At 39.2% G+C, this 19758-nt stretch overlaps 1 protein-coding gene across 13 annotated transcripts in view; it reads right to left on the bottom strand.

The window, feature by feature from the left end:
• Positions 1 to 19758, bottom strand: part of Hmbox1 (homeobox containing 1) — a 132227-nt gene that overhangs the window by 40615 nt on the left and 71854 nt on the right. For all 13 annotated transcript variants that reach the window (XM_032917938.1, XM_032917937.1, XM_032917936.1 and 10 more), the window contains exon 5: positions 6585 to 6695. In XM_032917938.1, the coding sequence (XP_032773829.1) occupies positions 6585 to 6695 (111 nt within the window). The remainder of the gene's footprint in view (positions 1 to 6584; positions 6696 to 19758) is intronic.

Raw genomic sequence — 19758 nt, 5'->3', positions numbered from 1 at the left:
CTGGCAAAACACTCATACAAATAAATCAATAAAAAAATAAATACATTTCTGTTATCAAAATAACCAGACCCTAGTTCGAAGTCTTTTCTATTTTTACCAGAGCAAGCAAGGATTACAGCACACAGTAAGAATCTAGGATAACAATCTACCTATTTAAAAGTAGACAAATTTTGTTCCAAAAGAAAATGTCCAAAACAACTAGGCTAACTAACATCATAGCGGGTCAAGATGAAGGCAGAAATAGAATAGAAAAGGCCATGGGTTCTCTTACCCCACATTTGCCCTGGTGAAGGGATGGAGAGTCTGAGAGCTGAGGGAATGGGGGAGAGAACAGAATAAGTGAGTGGGCTGCTAGAACTGTAGCGCACTCTCTCAGGCAGGCAGTGTCGTTCCAGGCATGCAAACTAACAGAGAGCAGACTCCGAAGAGGCTGAAGGAAATGGACAGCCAGTACACAACAGAAGCTCCTTTTTGGTATTGGGACTTATTGTTAACAATATTGATCATTTAAAAAAATATTCTGCATTGTCTAGACTTCCTGTAAGAAAGGAATTTAGATTAAAATAAAGTTGATCAGAAAGGAAGGAAAAAAAGTAAGAAAAAGGGAGGATAAAACCCCAAGAGAATAAAGTAGTGACCTGGTGACCTTGAAAGAAATAGACTGTTTATGTACCAAAAGCTAAAATTGAATTTTAATTTTCATTTTGAATCTGTAAATATCCTTAATTTTAAAAATACCACATTAATTTTGAAGTTGTTTTTCTTGTTCCATTTCTTTATCAATGTAGCAGTCACTCAGAATAGCACAGAACCAGGTAAGCTAGCTAGCTGCCTGTAACCCAGCCTGGAAATGTGGAGTTGGGGATCCCCAAAGCAAGCCAGGTAGCAAGACTAGCTGTATCTGTGAGCTCTAGATTGTCCGAGAGACCTTGACTCCATGAGTAAGGTAGAGGAGAGATTGTGGGTGATTCTTGACATCAACAACCTTGAACCTCCAGGTGCCCACATACATGTATATCCATCCCCACACACAAACACAGACACACTTGAAAAAATAGCACATGAAGCTCTTTGAATGAATACAGATTTCTTCTAGAAAGCCCAGTCTATGTTGTTTTGATTTATACAGACAGTGAATTCTACAAGAATAGGATAATTACACAATTTAGGACTCTGACAGGACCAATGCAAAGAAACTAGACTGTGGGAACAATGAGGATAAGCCTAAAAACTTCCCTGCAGCAACACAGGACTTCCGGGCTGGTTGCCTTCTCCACATTATACACGAGTTCACACTAAAACACAATTTTGTTCTTTGTTTTGGCAAATCTAAACTCGTGAGAAAAAAAACCAACTTGCTTTTCTAATGTGCTAACAGGTCTTTAATGAGTGTTCTTCTGCAGATTATCTCATGTACAGGGTTAGAATTAGTTGAGGCCCTACTGATCAGCTAGTAAAGGAAGGTTGTTAGCACTACCCACAGGAACAGAAAACGGCTTCTGATCTTCTCCAACGTCATGCATGTTTCCCAGAGCATGCTATATGAGGATAGGTGTTTCCTCTGATCTGCACACAGACTTCATGTGCACTACACACAAGCCTCCCACCTGACTCAGTTTAATGTAAAGTCTGCAGATCAGTGTCATGAGCCTGTAGGTGCCCAGCAAATCCTGCCTGCTGCAGTAATGGTTGAATCAGACAAGAGAAGACTTTGGAGCTTAATTTGAATTAAAATAGGGATTTTTCTCACATCACGCTGAGTTTAGCACTTGGTTCTTTAGGAAAACAGGCATTTTCTTGTAAATGTTGTGATAAGAAACAAGATCAAGTCCATATGATTAGTTTCCATAAACTTGCTTTATTTATAAGACTTAGCAGGCTTTGGGATGTGCTGGGAAATTCTGATGGGTCTGTTTATCAGAGAATTATATTGTATCTATAGATTTTGGATTATCAATAAAGTAACTCCACTTTCCCTTGCTGAATTTATGTAGAGAACCTTGTAAAGGAGAGACCTTATAAAACCTTGAAATGGATCAAGAGGCAGGAAGCCGAAAGTGGAATTTAACCAGAGAAATGCGACCAGAAGTCATTTAATGTAAGGGAAGAATCCACAAACACAGCTGACTTGTTTGCCAGGCATCTCTACAGCAGAGAAAAGTCAGCTTTCTATTCTGCAGTTTGCCTTAATTTTACATTTTCTCTCAAAGTGTATGCGACAACATGACACTATTTACATTTCTCCTGATGACCTGTCTGCTCAACAGGAAAGGGTAAATAAACCCACCCACGGCTGATTTCCTATAAACTACTTCAGGCAAGCTGCGGGACCACACCTCAGGAATTGTGGCCCTCTTCTCTTGGTATCTTAATATGAACAAAATTAACTTTTACATCTATTCTCCCTCTCCCTCCTTCCTTCCTTCCTTTCAGAACACATTATATGTATTTTCAAACACAGATTACAGTGTTTAAAATTCAGGAAGCCACAAAAGGGCCATCACTCAATGGTAAAATGCCTGCCTTGCATGCACAAAGTCTTGGATTTGATCCCAAGCACTGCAAAACAAACAAACAAACAAACAAACAAACAAACAGTCCAGAGGTTAAATAATTAAGTCTTTCTCCATCTCCCCTTACCAACAGCATCCCTCTTCAGAGATGTTCTTACCTGTTCCTAAGCTAGGATTCCCAACAGCTTCTATTCTTACAGAAATCTAAACTGCACGCGCACATGCATGCACGCGCTCCTTGCACTCCTCAGGTACCAATAGTAATATAGTATACATTGTTTCATATCTTACATTTTAAACTTCTGTATGCTGTTTCAGTACATGCAATATAATCCACACAAAACATATTATAAATAACTACAATATTCTACGATATTTTCTTGTAGAAAACTTAGCCACTTCTCGATGAGGTAATTCTACTGACTTGCAGAGTAGAACATAAGACGCTCTAAGAAACCATTTAACAGTTGGGGATTTGGCCCAGTGGTAGAGCACTTGCTTAGCAAGCGCAAGGCCCTGGGTTCGGTCCCCAGCTCCAAAAAAAAAAAAAAAAAAAAAAAAGAAACTATTTAACAGGCAGAGGAGAGAACCTTAGGTGCACACAGTATTCAAAGATTATAGCAACTCCAAAGCACCCATAGAAGAAGAAACACCACCATTCTTCAGACAAAATCAAAGGCTGTTTTAAAGTCAGTCAAGACGCACTGACACATCCAGAATCCTATGCCACATTACCTCTTAGATTAAAGGTGAAAAGAAAGAAAAAACTTAAATACTGATGGATAAGATTCAACTATTTTAAATACAACAGAACTACCATTTGACACTTACCAACTTCCCTTTTTTCTTCTGCTTGTAAAATATAACACAGAGAAAAGTGGAGGAAAATGAGTATAGACCGGGCTTTTAAACAGGAGGCAGCGATGTAACTTCAATGAGAAGCCAATGTATGCACACAGGGGCACTCATCCTCTACAAGAGAGACTACCTGTGCACAGAGGGCTGCTCCCAGTCAGCCTGTTAGTCTTTCCTTGTGTTTCCCATTGGGTATCCTACATTCCAACTCCTTCATTGCTGGGTGGACCTAGTTCAGGTTCTTGGATACATGTAATTGGGAAGTAAGATTAAAAACAAAAGTAAAATCATTCCCAGGTTGCAAGCTAGATCTTAGTAGGAGTCCTCAGTGAGCCTAGAAATGCTGCTGCAGTTCTCTTTCCTGTTCCTAATGGATTATCAACAGCTTTCACTCTGCCCCAGGCTGGAGCAAAGCATTAATACCCCAGTGTAGGAATTCAGCTCAACAACCATCAGTCTCTATGCAAGTTCTGTCCTAGGTACCAAATCCTCAGGAACAGTTCCTCACGTAGCTAGCTGAACCCTGGCTATCAGCCCGTGTGTCTCTGTGAAGCACACCACACAGCACGTTTTTCTCCTTCTCAGTCTAGCTAGCACTGCTGTGAATTACTGGCTTTGAGATGAGTCACAGGAGAAGGAAACTCATCTTTGGGAGATTACTTAGCATCATGTCTGACATACTGCTTCAAGAATATTGTAGAATTGTGCTGGTCTCATAAGGAAGTACCAGACAACTGAACACTTGAAATATAGCTGGTTGGAAACTGTGTTGTAAGTGTAAAATACATACCTATTTCTAAAGAATAAAACAGAAATCAACAGGGAGTGGTCACCTCTCAATTTTCAAAATGAAAATTAAACACTGAAGTGACGGGTGCTACCATATCATTACTATGAATTTCAGCTTCTTTCTGAAATGTGGCTGCTAGAAAATATAAACCCACATGGCATCTGCACTGCACTACATTTCCTCTGGGATGGTGTTGCCTTGGAACATGTAACAGCAGCAGAATACAGGCATTTTCTCAAGAGATCTGTTTATGCTTTTAGACACTATAGCAAATGTGAAAGCTCTTTGTTCTACAAAAAAGTCAGCTGATAAACACTGAAGGAATGGTAGGTGACTGGAAGAACTGATAGAGCAAGGATCCTCAAGGAATGCTGAGACTGCCTAACACAGGACTGAGTACTCACCTTGGAGCAGAGCTAGGCACATAGACTACTTAAAACGCAAAGGAAAGATCGTCTCCACCCTAACAGCGCCATTGCGTATAGAAATGAGCAGTGCCACCACTTGACATGCTTTATGACACATGGTACACAGACTTCTTACTATTTCACCTAGTGTTTCATTGAGAAAAATACACAGCAAAATTGTACTCATACTGCTCAATATTTCCTTATACCTACCACACACTGCTCTATCAGTCCACTTTATTTTTGTTGTATCTCAATGTAAATTGATGTCATTATGACAGGGATCCCTAAAAAAACAAAAAAGTCTATGTACCATTTCTAACAAAAACATTCGATCTGAGTCCTTTAAGAGTAAGTCTGGGGTTGGGGATTTAGCTCAGTGGTAGAGCGCTTGCCTAGCAAACGAAGGCCCTGGGTTGGTCCCCAGCTCAAAAAAAAAAAAAAAAAAAAAAAAAAAAAAAGAAGAGTAAGTCTGTTTGGAAATATCTACAGTGTGGGACATTCTATAAGACAAAGGGACTTTAAAAGTTTTTATCATTAAAAAATAAAAAATTTGGGCTGGAGAGATTGGTCATCAGTTAAAAACACTGGCTGCTCTTCCAGAGATCCAGAGTTCAATTCTCAGCAACCACATGGTGGCTCACAACCATCTGTAATGGGATCTGATGCCCTCTTCTGGTGTCTGAGGACAGAACACTCATATAAAATGGGGGGGGGGGGGAAGCTTGGGCAATTTAAGAATCTGGGGAAACATTCTAATTTGCTGACCTAAACCAGATACTACTTATTAAAAGACAGAGAGGGAGAGAGTGGATTGAGGGGAAAGAGACAGATAGTGAGATATACAAGACATTTTTATAACAGAGAAATGCAATAAAGGCCTAGATAATGGTGGAGGCACTCGTTTTCTTTGACATAATAATGGAGACTGTGATTTCATAGGAAGCTACCCTCATTATTAGGACAGTGCACACAAATAAATCTTAAAAATGATTAGTGAACAGCAAAAATGTTCACAGTTTTTGTATCTAAGAAAATTAACTGAAAATAGCTGGATATCTTATTAGTCTTTTTAAATGTATGTATATCTGTAACACTTTAAAAGAGAAAATAGAGAGTGGAGTCTACAAATTTTTTTTGTACAGATTGTTACTATTTTGTTTTGTCTTCCCCGGGCCTTTTGGGTTGAGAAAAGCAAACAAACCAACCAACCCTCACAAAGGCATTGGAATGCAGTTGTGTGTATTTATGCTCAGGGTCAAGGCTGCTGCCCATAAGACCTCACCTGATGTGTCTGCGGGCTTTATGCAGTGGTGCTGCAGAAGGTATCTGATGGTAAATGTTACACTAATGTCAAAGTCTCTGCACTGTGTGGCCCGAGACAGATATTTTCCTGACTTCATATTTTTCTTGGTCTATCACTTGTTACAAGTATCTTGGAATAATGTTGCCTATTCTTGGCAACTCCACACACCAAGACTCATGATCTTTTCTCATAAGTTTTCATCCTATTTTCCAATCTAGTGTTGCTCCCAGGAGCTATGTGAACGGCTTCACCTTACAACTCTAAAATATATTTATTGCCCATGTCACAAGCATTAAAAACACAAAAGCATTTAGAAGAAGAGATTGGAATGGTACAGTATGAACTCTAAAAAAAAAATTAAATGCATGCCAATTAACATAATGCTTTTCTAAAAAATGTGAAAAAAAAAAGATACAATTTTATTTGTACACTGGCAGTTGAAGGAAAAAGGGCCAGCCACTGATGTCATGACCATTCTTCCAACTGTGCCTTGGAAAATCCCCTAACCTGGAAACCCAGAGACAGCTGAGAGGAAGAGGTAAGCCCCTCAGAAGCAGAAACCTCAACAGTAATCACACCAGGGCCTCCCACTTGCCTACATACAGGCACAAAGGAAAATACTAATGTGTGAAGCGAGTTTTCTGAACAAATTAGCATACACTGACAAAATTATGCCTTTTCCTTTCGGCACAATAAACAAAAAGGATACATACCAGGGTTTGTCTTTTCAAGTTGATACCATCTGTAGAATGCTCTCTTCTTCTGCTCACTCAGATCTGATCCCTGCTGCAGCAGCCAGTGAGAGATTCGACTCTGACTGATCCCTACAGAGGAAGAAAAACAGCTCTTGGTGGGACACTGAAATCATAGACAAGTTAAGGAGGGTTCTGCTGGTTTTAGTTACTTGATACTTATTAACTTGACTGTGTGAGAAGCTGTAAGTTGACACTAGACTGACCACACTGACGTGCAAAAGTGACCTATAAGAAATCAAACATTCTATCAACAAGGATATTATAGTGTCTTCTAAAATGAATCTTTAAGCTGAGACTCTAAACATGGAGATAACGAGAAGACACCACGTAACATTACTTGTCAGATAACACTCCACAGCTGCTGTAAGAACATGAGATGCTTTAACAGATCTTTTGAGAGGGAAATACCTAGTCAACAAGTTTTATTTCTCATTCATAACACTAATAAAAAGATTTAGGGGCTCGGAAAAAAAAGGGTCATTGAAAATACTGTCATCGTTACGATTTCTAACTAATTCATTTAAGCATTTTAGACACATCTCCATTAGTAAAGAGAAGCAGGAGTTGGCAGGCAACATGACCTCTGAAGAAAGCCCAGTAAATGAGAAAAAAACAAACAAACCCGGTTTCTAGAGTTGACTTTCCTTTCCAAACAGAACAGACTACACAGTAGTAGTTCTGTGCTATTACTAATCATTTCTTGCCAGCCATTACTTAGAGATGTGGATGACTTGCACATATGAAAGTCAAAAGAATGTTTCAACACTTTCAAGAATCACACACTCACTCTGGTCATTATATTCTTAAAATCCCAATATGCAAAAGCAGAGAAATCAGGAAAAAATAAACAAGGCATTTCCAAAATATCATTTAACTATGATAAAGGGTTTACATCTTAAAGCCTCTAACACATGCCAGGCAGTGGTGGTACACACCTTTAATCCCAGCACTCAGCAGCCTGAAGCAGGCAGATCTCTTGGGTTTGAGGTCAATCTAATCTACAGAGAGAGTTATGGGATAGCCAGGGCTACACAAAGAAATCTTGTCCCTTTGGAAGTCACATATCAGATATATTTACATTATGATTCATAATGGTAGCAAAGTTATGAAGTAGAAACAAAATAATTTTATGGTTGGGGGGCAACACAACATGAAGAACCGTATATTAAGGGTTGCAGCAATAGGAAGGTTGAGAATCACTGCTCTAAAGATAGCCACTGTGGGCTACACCAAACACTACTGTACAAGCAGCTGTGTAAACCTAGTGTACTCAACAGAAGGCAGGGCTACCATGACATCATCACATATTAACTAAACAAACACAAGGCATCAGGGTTTCAGAAACTCAGCAACTCCTATTAGAAGATGACAAGAGAAAACATGGCAGGAGGAGCTGAAAGAAAGACTATGATAGAAAGTTCTCTGACTAAAAATGTTTACTTTTCTTCTTAATGTGTGTGTGTGTGTGTGTGTGTGTGTGTGTGTGTGTGTGTGTGTGTGTCCAGTGCACAAGGTCAGAGGACAACTTGGGTTTCAGGAACTGGAACAGGATGTCAGGCGTGGTGTCAGGTGCCTTTACCCACTAAGCCATCTCACTAGTCCAATGCCTTCTCTTTCTCAGAGTCTGGTTCTCTTTTTAAAGACGTCCCTAAGTAAGTCCCAGGCGTCCCCAGTGGTAGAAGGTCTGTGTGATGCAGGTCCTGGAAGCTCTGCTCTGTGCACTCGTCAGACGAGAATGCCGATTATTCTAAAGAATTACATCAGCTGTGGTTGGCAACATTGTAACCAAAATCTAGTTTTAGACATCACAGTTTCTTTTTAATACTACTCTAAAATAAGAATGAAGAAATGGTCATTCAGCACATGAAATCAAAATCTATTTGGATTTTCCTGCTGTTACCACATAGATAAAAAACAGGGACGTTTAAAAATATATTAAGAAAAAGTATGTCTGAGATCTGTCAGTTTTTTCCAATATTAAATCACCCTCACAATAGAACACATGGAGCCCATTGGCTATGAGAGCTATCCATGCTGTGTAGCAGGGAGCAAAAGCCCATCAAGAGGACATCAAGTTACAGTATATTTTTATAAAAAAACTGACATGCATTTACATTTTCTGTTTGTTTTGTTTTGTTATAGTGTTTATTTTTGAGAAAAGGTTTTGTCTGTGTGACTCTGGCTTTCTTGAAATTTACGAGGTAGAGCAGCCTGGACTTGAACTCAAGAGATGTACCTGCCCCTGCCTCCCGAGTGCTGGGACTAAAGGTACGTACGGGACACCACAGCCTGGCTAAATTTAATATATTTAAAAAGCTACAAAACTCCCAAAACTAATCTAACATCAATAACCCATTAATACTTAGTATTAACAAGAACATAGGATTCACATACAACAGGGCTATTTTCAGAAACAAATAGGCAGGATCCATAAACACTGAACTTTGGGTATACAGACCACAGGAGTAATTCCTTATCCAGCACAAACATACACAAAGACATGCACAAGAAGACTCATACGTGAGCATTACCCAGAGAATTCCCCTGTTCCAAAGCCTAAATGGCCATCAAATGCAGAATGCATAATGATATCTGTCTTCTGCTGCAGACTGCCATAGCAACAGGAAGAGGATGAATTAGTAGTTTATGTACCCATAGCAACAGGAAGAGGATAAACTAGTAGTATATGTACCCACATGGGCAGACTTCACAGAAATAATGCTGCTTCCCAAAAGCCAAGCACACACAAAAGCCATACACTATACTATATATAGGGATATAAATCAGCATACTGGTACCCATTCCAGAAAGCAAAGGTTGAGGATGAAGGTTTATGTGGTGGCCAGTGATGTTCTGTACTGATGATGGAAGGTGGTAATGTGGGTATCTAGACTTTGGAAAAGTCACTGAGTTGTCACCTACTGTACATATTTAAAATTTAAAAAGATCCCCACAAATTTTTAAAATTCAAAACATATATATACATATACATATATAAAGATGCTCTAGATATATAAAGTATATACTTTATGAATATATAATTTCATATGCCCTGTATTACATTTTTATATATATATATCAAAAGCTTACAGACACATACTATAAGTCTAAAATTGTAAAAATTTCCTGAATTTCTACCACTAAAACTTTCTCAATTTTTCCATAAATGTTTTAATGTCTGGCTTTTGACACTGAATATTTTAGTTTCTGTTCGTTCTTTTAGAAACAGTGCGATTAATGGTGAATGAAGACTTATAAAACTAAGTCTACTTCTGCCTTTTGTCTGCAATTTTACTCTGAGGTAAGCATGTGACTGACTTAAAGATATGTCATCACACATTGTTCTCTCTGTGTAATTATGAATGTAATAAGTACAAAGGGAGGAGCAAGTGATACAGGTTGTCATCCTGACTCACCTTGGATTCAGACAGTAAATGCAGAAAATGAACCAGTTAACCCAGCCATTTTCCAGAAGAGGCATTGCGAGACAGACGAATAAACAGCAAATGTCACACTCGGAAATGATTTTCCTCTGGGGTCCTTGACCCACAACCCTGGCTGCTCTGGAAGCTCTGTGGGTCTTGGCAGTCAGGTCCTAGCAGTGTCTTTGCACTGTCTGTCAGCTCTGCTACTTCCCTTGGGAGAAAATTCCTGACAGTCCCTTCCCTGCTGTGGAAGAAAATCACTGACTAAAACTAAGCGCTGCTTAATTTCTTTCCAGTGAGAAAGTGCCCAAAGGGGTTGGAAGCAGTCGCTGGCCCCCTTCATAATGCCCACGACTACAGACTTCACTGGCTCTCTGGAGACACCACGCTTCCCCCACTAGAGGGCTCCCAACTAGAACAGCATTCTACATCTTAACACCGGACGCTGGCTCCCTCTCCATGCCTTGTCTCTTGTCACAACTCACTGGCTCTCACACGTCACCAGCCCTGGAAGGAGGGACACAGCTCCTCCAGAGCATCATGTGGGCTCCAGGTGCTATGTTAGCGTCCTACTCATTAGTGACTGCTGGGATTCCATATTTAAGCCTCTCTCTTTGATCATCATTAATTATCAACAATGATTTAAAATGTCATGTAAATGCAAGAGACTCTCAGGGCACAGCCTGTTCTTGGAAACCACTGGCTAAGCAACTTTAATGGGAATTTCTCATCGGCCAACACAGTAAGCCTAGTCCATTATCCTCGCCTTCATCTGCTTGTCTTCCTGTAGGAGCTAGATCACTTTAACCTCTCCCCCACTCTCCCCCACTCTCCCCCTAACGCTTACATTTTTACCAAATCTAGTCATCATTCCTGTGCTCTGGAATCTTAGCCTCTTTTACCTGAACAACTGTAACAACTCTGATGACACAAACAGGCCATCTCAGAACCACAAACTGTAAACCCTTATGAATGCTCTTCGTAAATCGGACCAGTGCACATCCTTCAGCAACTTCCTGCTGCAGCCAGAGACATGTTTAGTCATGTTTGGGTCTATCTGAGCCAGTCTCACTAGATAGCCCTGGCTGACCTGGAAGCCACTATGCGTCCCCCACTAAGCTTGTCCCCCACACGTAAGCGTCCTACTTCAGTGCTTTTGAGGGCCACATTGTAGGTGTGTGTCACTATGGAGCTAATGATTCAATGTTTAAGCTAAAACAAAATCATTTTCTATAAAAATCCAAGTATGTCAAACATACACAGGAAAATGCTTCTCCACTTTCTCATACCTTAGAATCATTCTTGTTTGTTCCGTATGGATGCATAAAGCCTTCCCAATACAGGTAACACATAAGCTTTTAAAGAGCATACAGTTAGGTTTCAACACATAGTAAGGGACTTTTCTCCATCTTGCACACTGTACATCTAATTCCTCACTTAACCCAGGGGACAGTGACTTCATGAGACCTGTAGCTATGTTCTGTAAGGACACTTCTTTCTGCTGCTGTGTTTGCTATCTTGTGTTGTCTGCTTTTTGATTAATTGCAGGCAGTGTCTCACTCTGTAGTCTAAGCTGGCTTTGAACTCTTAGAACTCTTTCTCTCTCAGCCTCCCAAGTGCTAGGATTAGGGCTGAGTAGCCATGCCAACTTTATGGTGGCTTTTTATTGACTCTTTCTTTTTAAAGACATTTTAGATTTTTATTGTGTGTATGAATGATGTATGTCCACATGTGTGTGCCTGGTGTTCACGGAGGCTGGAAGACGGTGTTAGATTCGATTTTTAAGCTAAAGCTTAAATAGCCTAGCTAAGCTGCTTCTGCATTTCTGATATATATTGTCTGGAATACTAGAGGCTTATATTTCAAGATGCTAATAAATTCTGGGATACAACTTTATGCAGCAACAGATGACTAAGCCACACATGTTGGCTCTGGGACCTCTGTCTTTCCTGTAGTCTTCACATTAACTTCTGATCTTTAATCAGCATTCTCTTTCTGCCCTGACCCAGAGTTTCTACTATAACTTACTCGGGGCTAGGTTTAAATGGATTCAAGATTTTCCCATTCCCCAGTTTTCTGACTTTGAAGCCCTGTATGTTTGTAGTAAACTGATGTATATTCTACAAAGGGCAAACTCCTATGTATACAATGAGTTTTGAAAAATGTGTATGTGTATGATCATGGTGTGACTCAAAACATAGCTCTCTTCCTGTTCCTTCTTGGTTCTGTTTTCAGTCAATACATAAATTTCGAATTTTTGGCTTCACTCTTATTGGCACTATCTCACCATGGAGTTCTTACTAGTACAAGTTGAATGGTGTTGTGTTAGCCAGGCCTTATCTACTTGAGGGTCTGTGTCCCAGTTTCATGCCTGGAGGACAATGTTACAGAGATAAATTGGGGTCACTGTTCCTTCAGGATCTGTTCGGCTGCAGTAAAGGGAATGGAAAGGGTACAGCAAGAATCTCTACCCATGACACGCCTCTGTGAAAGGAAAGAAAGCAAGACAACGTGGTGTGTCCTAAAGGCACCACCAAACATGCTCAAAATCACCCTTTTCAAGGCTGTGCACATTATTAAGGGCTCACCACGCAGCACCTAACAGCAGCTCACAATCATCTGGAACTCCAATTCCAGGGATCCAATGCCAGGACTCCATGAGGGTGTAAATTATCATCACCACCATCACCATCATCACCATCATCACCATCATCACCATCACCCCCACACACACACACACTGGAAGTAAATATGTGTTTAAAAAGAAGAGTCAATAAAAAGTGACTCTGAAGTTGGTCACGGTGACTCAGCCCTAATCCCAGCACTCAGGAGGCTGAGGGAGAAAGCGTATTGAGAGTTCAAAGCCAGCTTAGGCTACAGAGTAAGACACTGCCTGCAGTCAATTCAAGAACCAAACAACACAACATAACAAACACAACCACAGAACAAAGCATCCTGACAGACACGGGGATGGTGGACTTATTTGACATAGATAGGAACAGTCAAAAGAACTACAGAAAAGGATAAGAAAAATGGTTTATCCTATAAAAACTATCAACAGAGACTACTATATGGAAGAACTAGACAGACATTTTGGAGTAGAGAAGTATAAATGAAATAAAAATTTTACTGACAGGGTTCCACAGCAAATAAGAAGTGGCAGAAGCACTCACCACCGATGCAAAGGTCAACTGAGATAGCACATGGGGAAGGAGTGCCATGGAGCAAGCTTTATAGACACACACCAACCAGGTGAGACTCTCAGGAGGTAAGTGAATACACAAGAACTTGAGAAAATAATGATTAAAATCACACAGTGTGATGAAAAATCTTAACATTTTTAGGTGCCTAATGATCTTCATGTATGTTAACCTAAAAATTCACACCTACAAGCACCATAAATCAATACCTCTCTCCACAAAACAGGACTGGTGAGAGGTCTCAGCACATAAAAGTGCTGCCAAGTTGGACATCTTGAGTTCAATCCATGGGATCCCATGGTGGAAGGATAGACCAATACCCATGAGCTGCCTTCTGCTCTCCACCCATGAGCAACAGCATACATACATGTGCTTCACCCATGAGCAACAGCATACATACATGTGCTCTCCACCCATGAGCAACAGCATACATACATGTGCTTCACCCATGAGAAACAGCATACATACATGTGCCTCTACCCATGAGCAACAGCATACATACATGTGCTTCACCCATGAGCAACAGTATACATACATGTGCCTCCACCCATGCACACAAACTAAACAAAACTGTAATAAAAACACTTTAAAATCAAAGAAGTGAAAGTAAAAGAGGGAAAAGAAGGATTATGTACAAAGTGAGCTCACTAGGGCTGAGAGTAGGTTCCTCAGAGAAGCCATGAGGAGGACACTTAGGACACTGCCTGAGGAATACAAGGCAGTACCACAGGGAGTCTCTGAAATGAGGACTTCCTAGAGTATAATGAAAGGACATTAGACAGGAGCTGGAATACACTGAAGACAGAAAAGGGAGGGGTGCTATGGGGTGCATCCCAAAATGGCCACAAATGATGGCTTCTGAGTGGTCAGGCCTACTCGGAAGACTGGAGTCTCTAAGAGTACACACTAAAAGATACATGTCCCCAGTCCTCTGGTCTCCCTGCTTCCAGGCTCTGTGAGGTGAGCAGCTTTGCTCTGTCACACCCTCCTGCTGCTGCTGCTGTGGCAGAGCAAGTGACAGCAAACTGACACAGACAAGAAAGAAGCTACGTGCGTAAATAGAAGAGCAAAGGTATGCTGTAGTCCATAAGTACCTTGTGCTAATTTGTTGAAAAGGCAAGTGTAACGCAACAATTACATACTGTATCCTAATGAACACATGCATTAATTAATATGCAACGTGTGTGACAACATCACAAAATATGAAAAATGAAGCTGTGTAAGAGCAAAGTTGTTTTGAAATTAAGTTGATATTAATCTGGGCTAGATTATTATGCACTAACATGTCAATAGTAATCCTTAGTGCAAATGTCAAAAGAACAATTCAAACTATATCAACAAATAAGGGATTACAACTTGGATACTAGAAAGTATCCAAAAGGACGAAGCAATAAAAACTAAAAAGGCACCAAATATACAGAGAACACGGTAAATATAAGTCATGCTTATCCTAATTACATTAGATCTTAATGAATTAAACACTACAAAAGAAGACAGAAGCTGACAGAACAGATAAAAAGCACTATATTCAAGGACTCCTCACCCACAGGTAATGTTGGCCACCAGAACTCTAGGTAAGCTGCCCTCCTATGGATTCCCCTTCACAACTCTATCAGTGTACCCTAACCATACATATCCCCTATCCCCAACCTTTCATCATCACAGTGTTCCAGCCCCCAACTTGAGCAGTAGCACCTGCTCAACCACAGGTCATACTGGCTAGAAGATCAGAGAAAAACAAACCAAGGAACAAAATACCAATCCAACAAAGACATTCTCAGAAATCAGCACCAGGACCTCACACCCAGCTGCCTAGAGGCCAGTGTAAATAACACAATCAACAACAGCCAACGCAGTATCTCCCCACCAGAGCCCAGGTAGCCTACTGTAGCAAGCTCTGAATATTCCAATACACCTGAAGCACAAGGAAAGGAATTTAAAACCAAGTTTATGAAGAAAATAGAAGTCCTTAAAGAGAAAATTAATACATTCCTTAAAGAAATCCAGGAAAAGACAAACAAAAAATTGGAGGAAATGAATAAATCCCATAAAGAAGGCCAAGGGGGGTGGGTTGGAGAGGGGGTACAGTTAAAGGAGAAAAAAAACTGTTCCTGAAAATGGAAGTAGGAGAAATAAAGAAAACACAAGTAGAGGGAATTCTGGCAATGAAAAAATCTAGATAAGTGAACACGAACTATAGAGGCAAACTTCGCCAAAAGAGGTGGAGGCATAAATCTTAGGCATTGAAGATACCATAGAAGAAATAGATACATTGAACAATGAAAGTATTAAGTCTAAAAAATTCTTGACCCAAAACACCTAGGAAATCGGGAAAAATAAGAAAAAACCAAACCTTTAAAAAAAAAAAAAAAAGAAAAGAAAAGAAAGAAAGAAAAAAGAAAAATAGAAGAATCCTAGCTCAAAGACTCAGAAAATATTTTTAACAAAATCATAGAAGAAAAATTTTCTAACATAAAAAAGGAAATGCCTATAAAGATACAAGAAGCATATAGAATACAAAACAGATTGGACTTGAAAATAAATTCCCCTTGCCATATAATAATCAAAACACTAAACATACTGAACAGAGGAAAATACTAAAACACTAAAAGCTGCAAGGAAAAAGAACAAGTATCATATAAAAACAGACCTATCAGAATTACAACCAACCTCTCAATGGAGACTCCAAAAGCCAGCATGACCTGGACTCTGAGACCACAGATGCAGACTAGAACTAGCAAAACTTTCCATTACTATAGATGAAGAAAACAAGATATTCCATGATAAAATCAAATTCAAACAATATCTATTTACAAAGTCAGCCCTACAGAATGTATTATAAGGAAAACTCCAACCCAAGGAGGTTAACCATACCCATGTACAGGAAATAATCTCACACAACAAGCAAACCCATTGTATATGTGCGTGCGTGCATGCATGCATGCGTGTGGGTGTGAATGACAATGCCAACAAAAATAATAGAAGTTAACAATTACTGGACATTTATATCTTTCAATATCAATAAACTCAATTCTCCAATTTAAAAAAAAAACACAGAATAACAAAACTCATAAGAAAAAAACCCCATCCTTCTGCTGAGTATAAGAAATACACCTTAACATCAATGATGATGTTATCCCAGAGTAAAGGGTTGGAAAAAGACTTTCCAGCAAATGGACTTACAAGGTAAGCTGGTGTTGGCCAGTCTAATGTTTAACAAAATAGAGACTTCAAACCAAAATTAGTTAAGAGACAGGAAAAGACACTTCATACTCATCAAAGGAAAACTTCACTAAGATGATGTTTCAATTCTCAACATCTACACCCCAAATGCAAGGGCACTGTAAAAGAAACATTACTAAAGCTTAAATCAAACACTGACCCTCACAAACTGATAATGGAAGACTTCAATACACCACTCTCATCAATGGACAGGTTATCTAGACAAAAATTAAACAGAGAAATACTGGAGCTAACAGACATTATAAACCAAATGGACCTAACAGATATCTACAGAACATTTCACCCAAATACAAATTAATATACATTTGTCTCAGTATCTCAAAGAACATTCTCCAAAAGTGACTATATTCTGGGCCACAAAGCAAGCCTCAACAATACAGAAAAATTGAAATACCCTCCTGCACATATTAGACTATACAATGGATTAAAGCTAGATTTCAACCACAACAACAGAAACTACAGAAAGCATACAAACTCATGGAAGCTGAACAACTTTCTACCAAGTGTGAGAAGTTCATTTTTCATATTCCATTTTATCTCCACCCAGAAATTAGGTCACAAGCCACTTGCTAAGTAAGGTACTTGCTCTTTCAGCTAATCCATCTGACTGAGTCACTTTCAGGCTGGAAGTTGCAGCGTCTGGTTAGCACCTCAAAGTGACACAGCAGAAGGCTAGAGAAAGCAGCCTGCAAGAATTTGGGAGCTCTAAATTAAAGTATGGGGAGAAAAGGAGAGAGGGACTTTATCTCTGCCCTTTGTTCTCAGTACTTGTAGGACTCTCAGGGCAGGTGTTCACATGGTAAAAAGTTCACTGCAAGTCTGCATATAAATTCAGTCATAAATTGACTAAGAAGTTATAAAAGAGAATACCTATGTGCATATATACTAGAAGCAATTTTTCTGGCTTACCTTTCACCATTTGTTACAAGCTTGCAGGGTCATGGAATAAGACTGTAACTAAGCTGTCCTTGAAGTTTTGTTTAGATAAACCCAGTCAATATCTTATCTCTTGTTTTTGTACCTGGGGTCCTATGGTGTATATCTTCTTTATAACCTTTGGTTACTAGTTTCTGTAACCCCTTGGAATGTGCCCTAAGTTTTAGAAGACTACTGTTATCTCAGAAGCAATTAAGCAGTCCTATTATAAAAGGGACTCGAATGTCTCTATTTGGGCTGCCATTCTGAACAATGGTAACCCTTGTATGCTAGATGTTTCTGCAGAATAAACATTCATTGTCTTTGCATACTATCTGAGTCTGGGTCTTCCTTCAGTGATTTTCAGACCCTTACAAATGAAAACTGATTCAAGATAGAAATAAAAGAAAGAAATTAAAGACTTTCTAGAATTCTAGAATGAAAGTGAATACACAACATACACACACTTATGGGACATAATGATAGTGGTGCCTAGAGGAAAGTTCATAGGACTACATGCCTACATAAAGAAATTAGTGAGACCTCAACTAACAATCTCCCAGCACACCTGACAACTCTACAACAACAACAACAACAACAACAACAAAACACAAGAGGAGTAGGCGGCAGCAAATTATCAGACCTAGAGCTGAAATCAATACAATAGAAACAGAGAACAATACAAAGAGTCAATGAGTTGGGTTTTGTTTTGTTTGTTTGCTTTGTAAAAATCAATAAGATAGACAAACTGTTCAGTATCTAAACTAACTAAAATACATAGAGAGAATATCCAAATTAACAAAATCAGAAACGAAAGGTAGAACATATCAACAGATACCAAGGAAATCCAAGGCATTACATACTTTAAAAACCAAAATGCTGGGATCCTCCCCACCCCAGAGAGGGTAGTGCTGAGGGGCACAGAGTAGGGCTCTATTGTGGCTTTAAAGTCTGAAGGCCTCCTGACATTTTAGCTCTCTCACTGTACTGAAATACTGATGATAACTTCTAAAAGTCCTAAACACTGTCTTGCTCTTTCCTTCTTGCTCTTCCCAGAGAGAAAAGCTGCTGGTTGAGGTGGTTGACACCTGCAGCTGAACAGCAGGCAATTAAGTAATGTGGCCTTCGGTCTACCTCAGCAGGAACTAAGCAGCTCTAACTTTCTTGGCCTGCTAGTCCTAAGTCACAGGAAGAAAAAGGGACACTTTGAAAAGTGATTATAGAGTTTATTACTAAGTTGTAAAACAGTTTCCTATGAAAGCTATCTAAGGGGAAAAACAGATAGATCTTAAGTGGAGTAAGGGATAAATTCTAAGTGGGGAAAGGGAATTCTTCTCCCTCTTCCTTCTCATTTCTTTGTCCTCATTACTTATATATCTTTCAGAATACATGGTCACATGTTAAAAAGTTCATCACAAGTTCACACACAAAATCAAATCATAAATTGAAATAGAACTTTACAGCAGAGAATGTTTACATGCATATGCATTAGGAGTAATTATCTGGCTAAACATCCATCATCTATCACAGATCCATAGGTTCACTGAAGGTTTAAAATCATAACTAAGTTATTAGTGAAATTTTATATAGATAAACCCAGTCAATATTTTATCTTCTGTCCTAGCACCTATAATAAATCGTTAGTTCCCTTTTTATGACCTTTGGTTAATTGTTTTACAACCTCTTGGAATGTGCTCTGAGTAGGGGAAAGTCTGGTTACTCTTTAAGAGGCAGTTAACTGGTGACACATGGGAGACTGGCAGAGTTCTCATTGCAGTTTTGACTATCAGAAAAGGATAGTCACTGTAAAAGAGCTTAATTTTAGGATATAATATATATGATATAATTTTTAGGAATTCCTACAGAATCATCATTAGGACTAAAGAAGTCATCTATTTGTCTATGTAGCATGACTACGAGATAGTACATCTTCGTAGATCTGCAGAGATCTGCTCAAAGGGGCAGGCTATTACTTAATGATTGTTATATATGTTTAATAATAGCAGGAAAGCATATTAATAGCAGGAATCTCTCCCAAATGAATTCTCCTACAGCCTTGCCTACTAAGAGTGAATCTGCCGCAGACTATATTATAATCAGAAGCAGACCATCACAGAAAAATCACCTACTAGCTATTAGCTTGTCCTATTATGGCTCCTGACACCTATTCTCTACAAAATTGAAAAATCTAAAAGAAATGAATAATTTTCTTTATAGATACCACTTGCCAAAGTTAAGTAAAGGTCATATAAACAACTTAAAAGACCTATAACCCCTAAGGAAATAGAAGCAACAATTAAAAGTCTCCCAATCAAAAAAAAAAAAAAAAAAAAAAAAAAAAAAAAAGCC

This window comes from Rattus rattus, chromosome 12 (assembly GCF_011064425.1).
Source record: "Rattus rattus isolate New Zealand chromosome 12, Rrattus_CSIRO_v1, whole genome shotgun sequence".
Classification (NCBI taxonomy): Eukaryota; Metazoa; Chordata; class Mammalia; order Rodentia; family Muridae; genus Rattus; species Rattus rattus.
The sequence above is the reverse complement of the archived record's forward strand: the minus strand, read 5'-3'. Positions and strand labels throughout refer to the sequence as shown.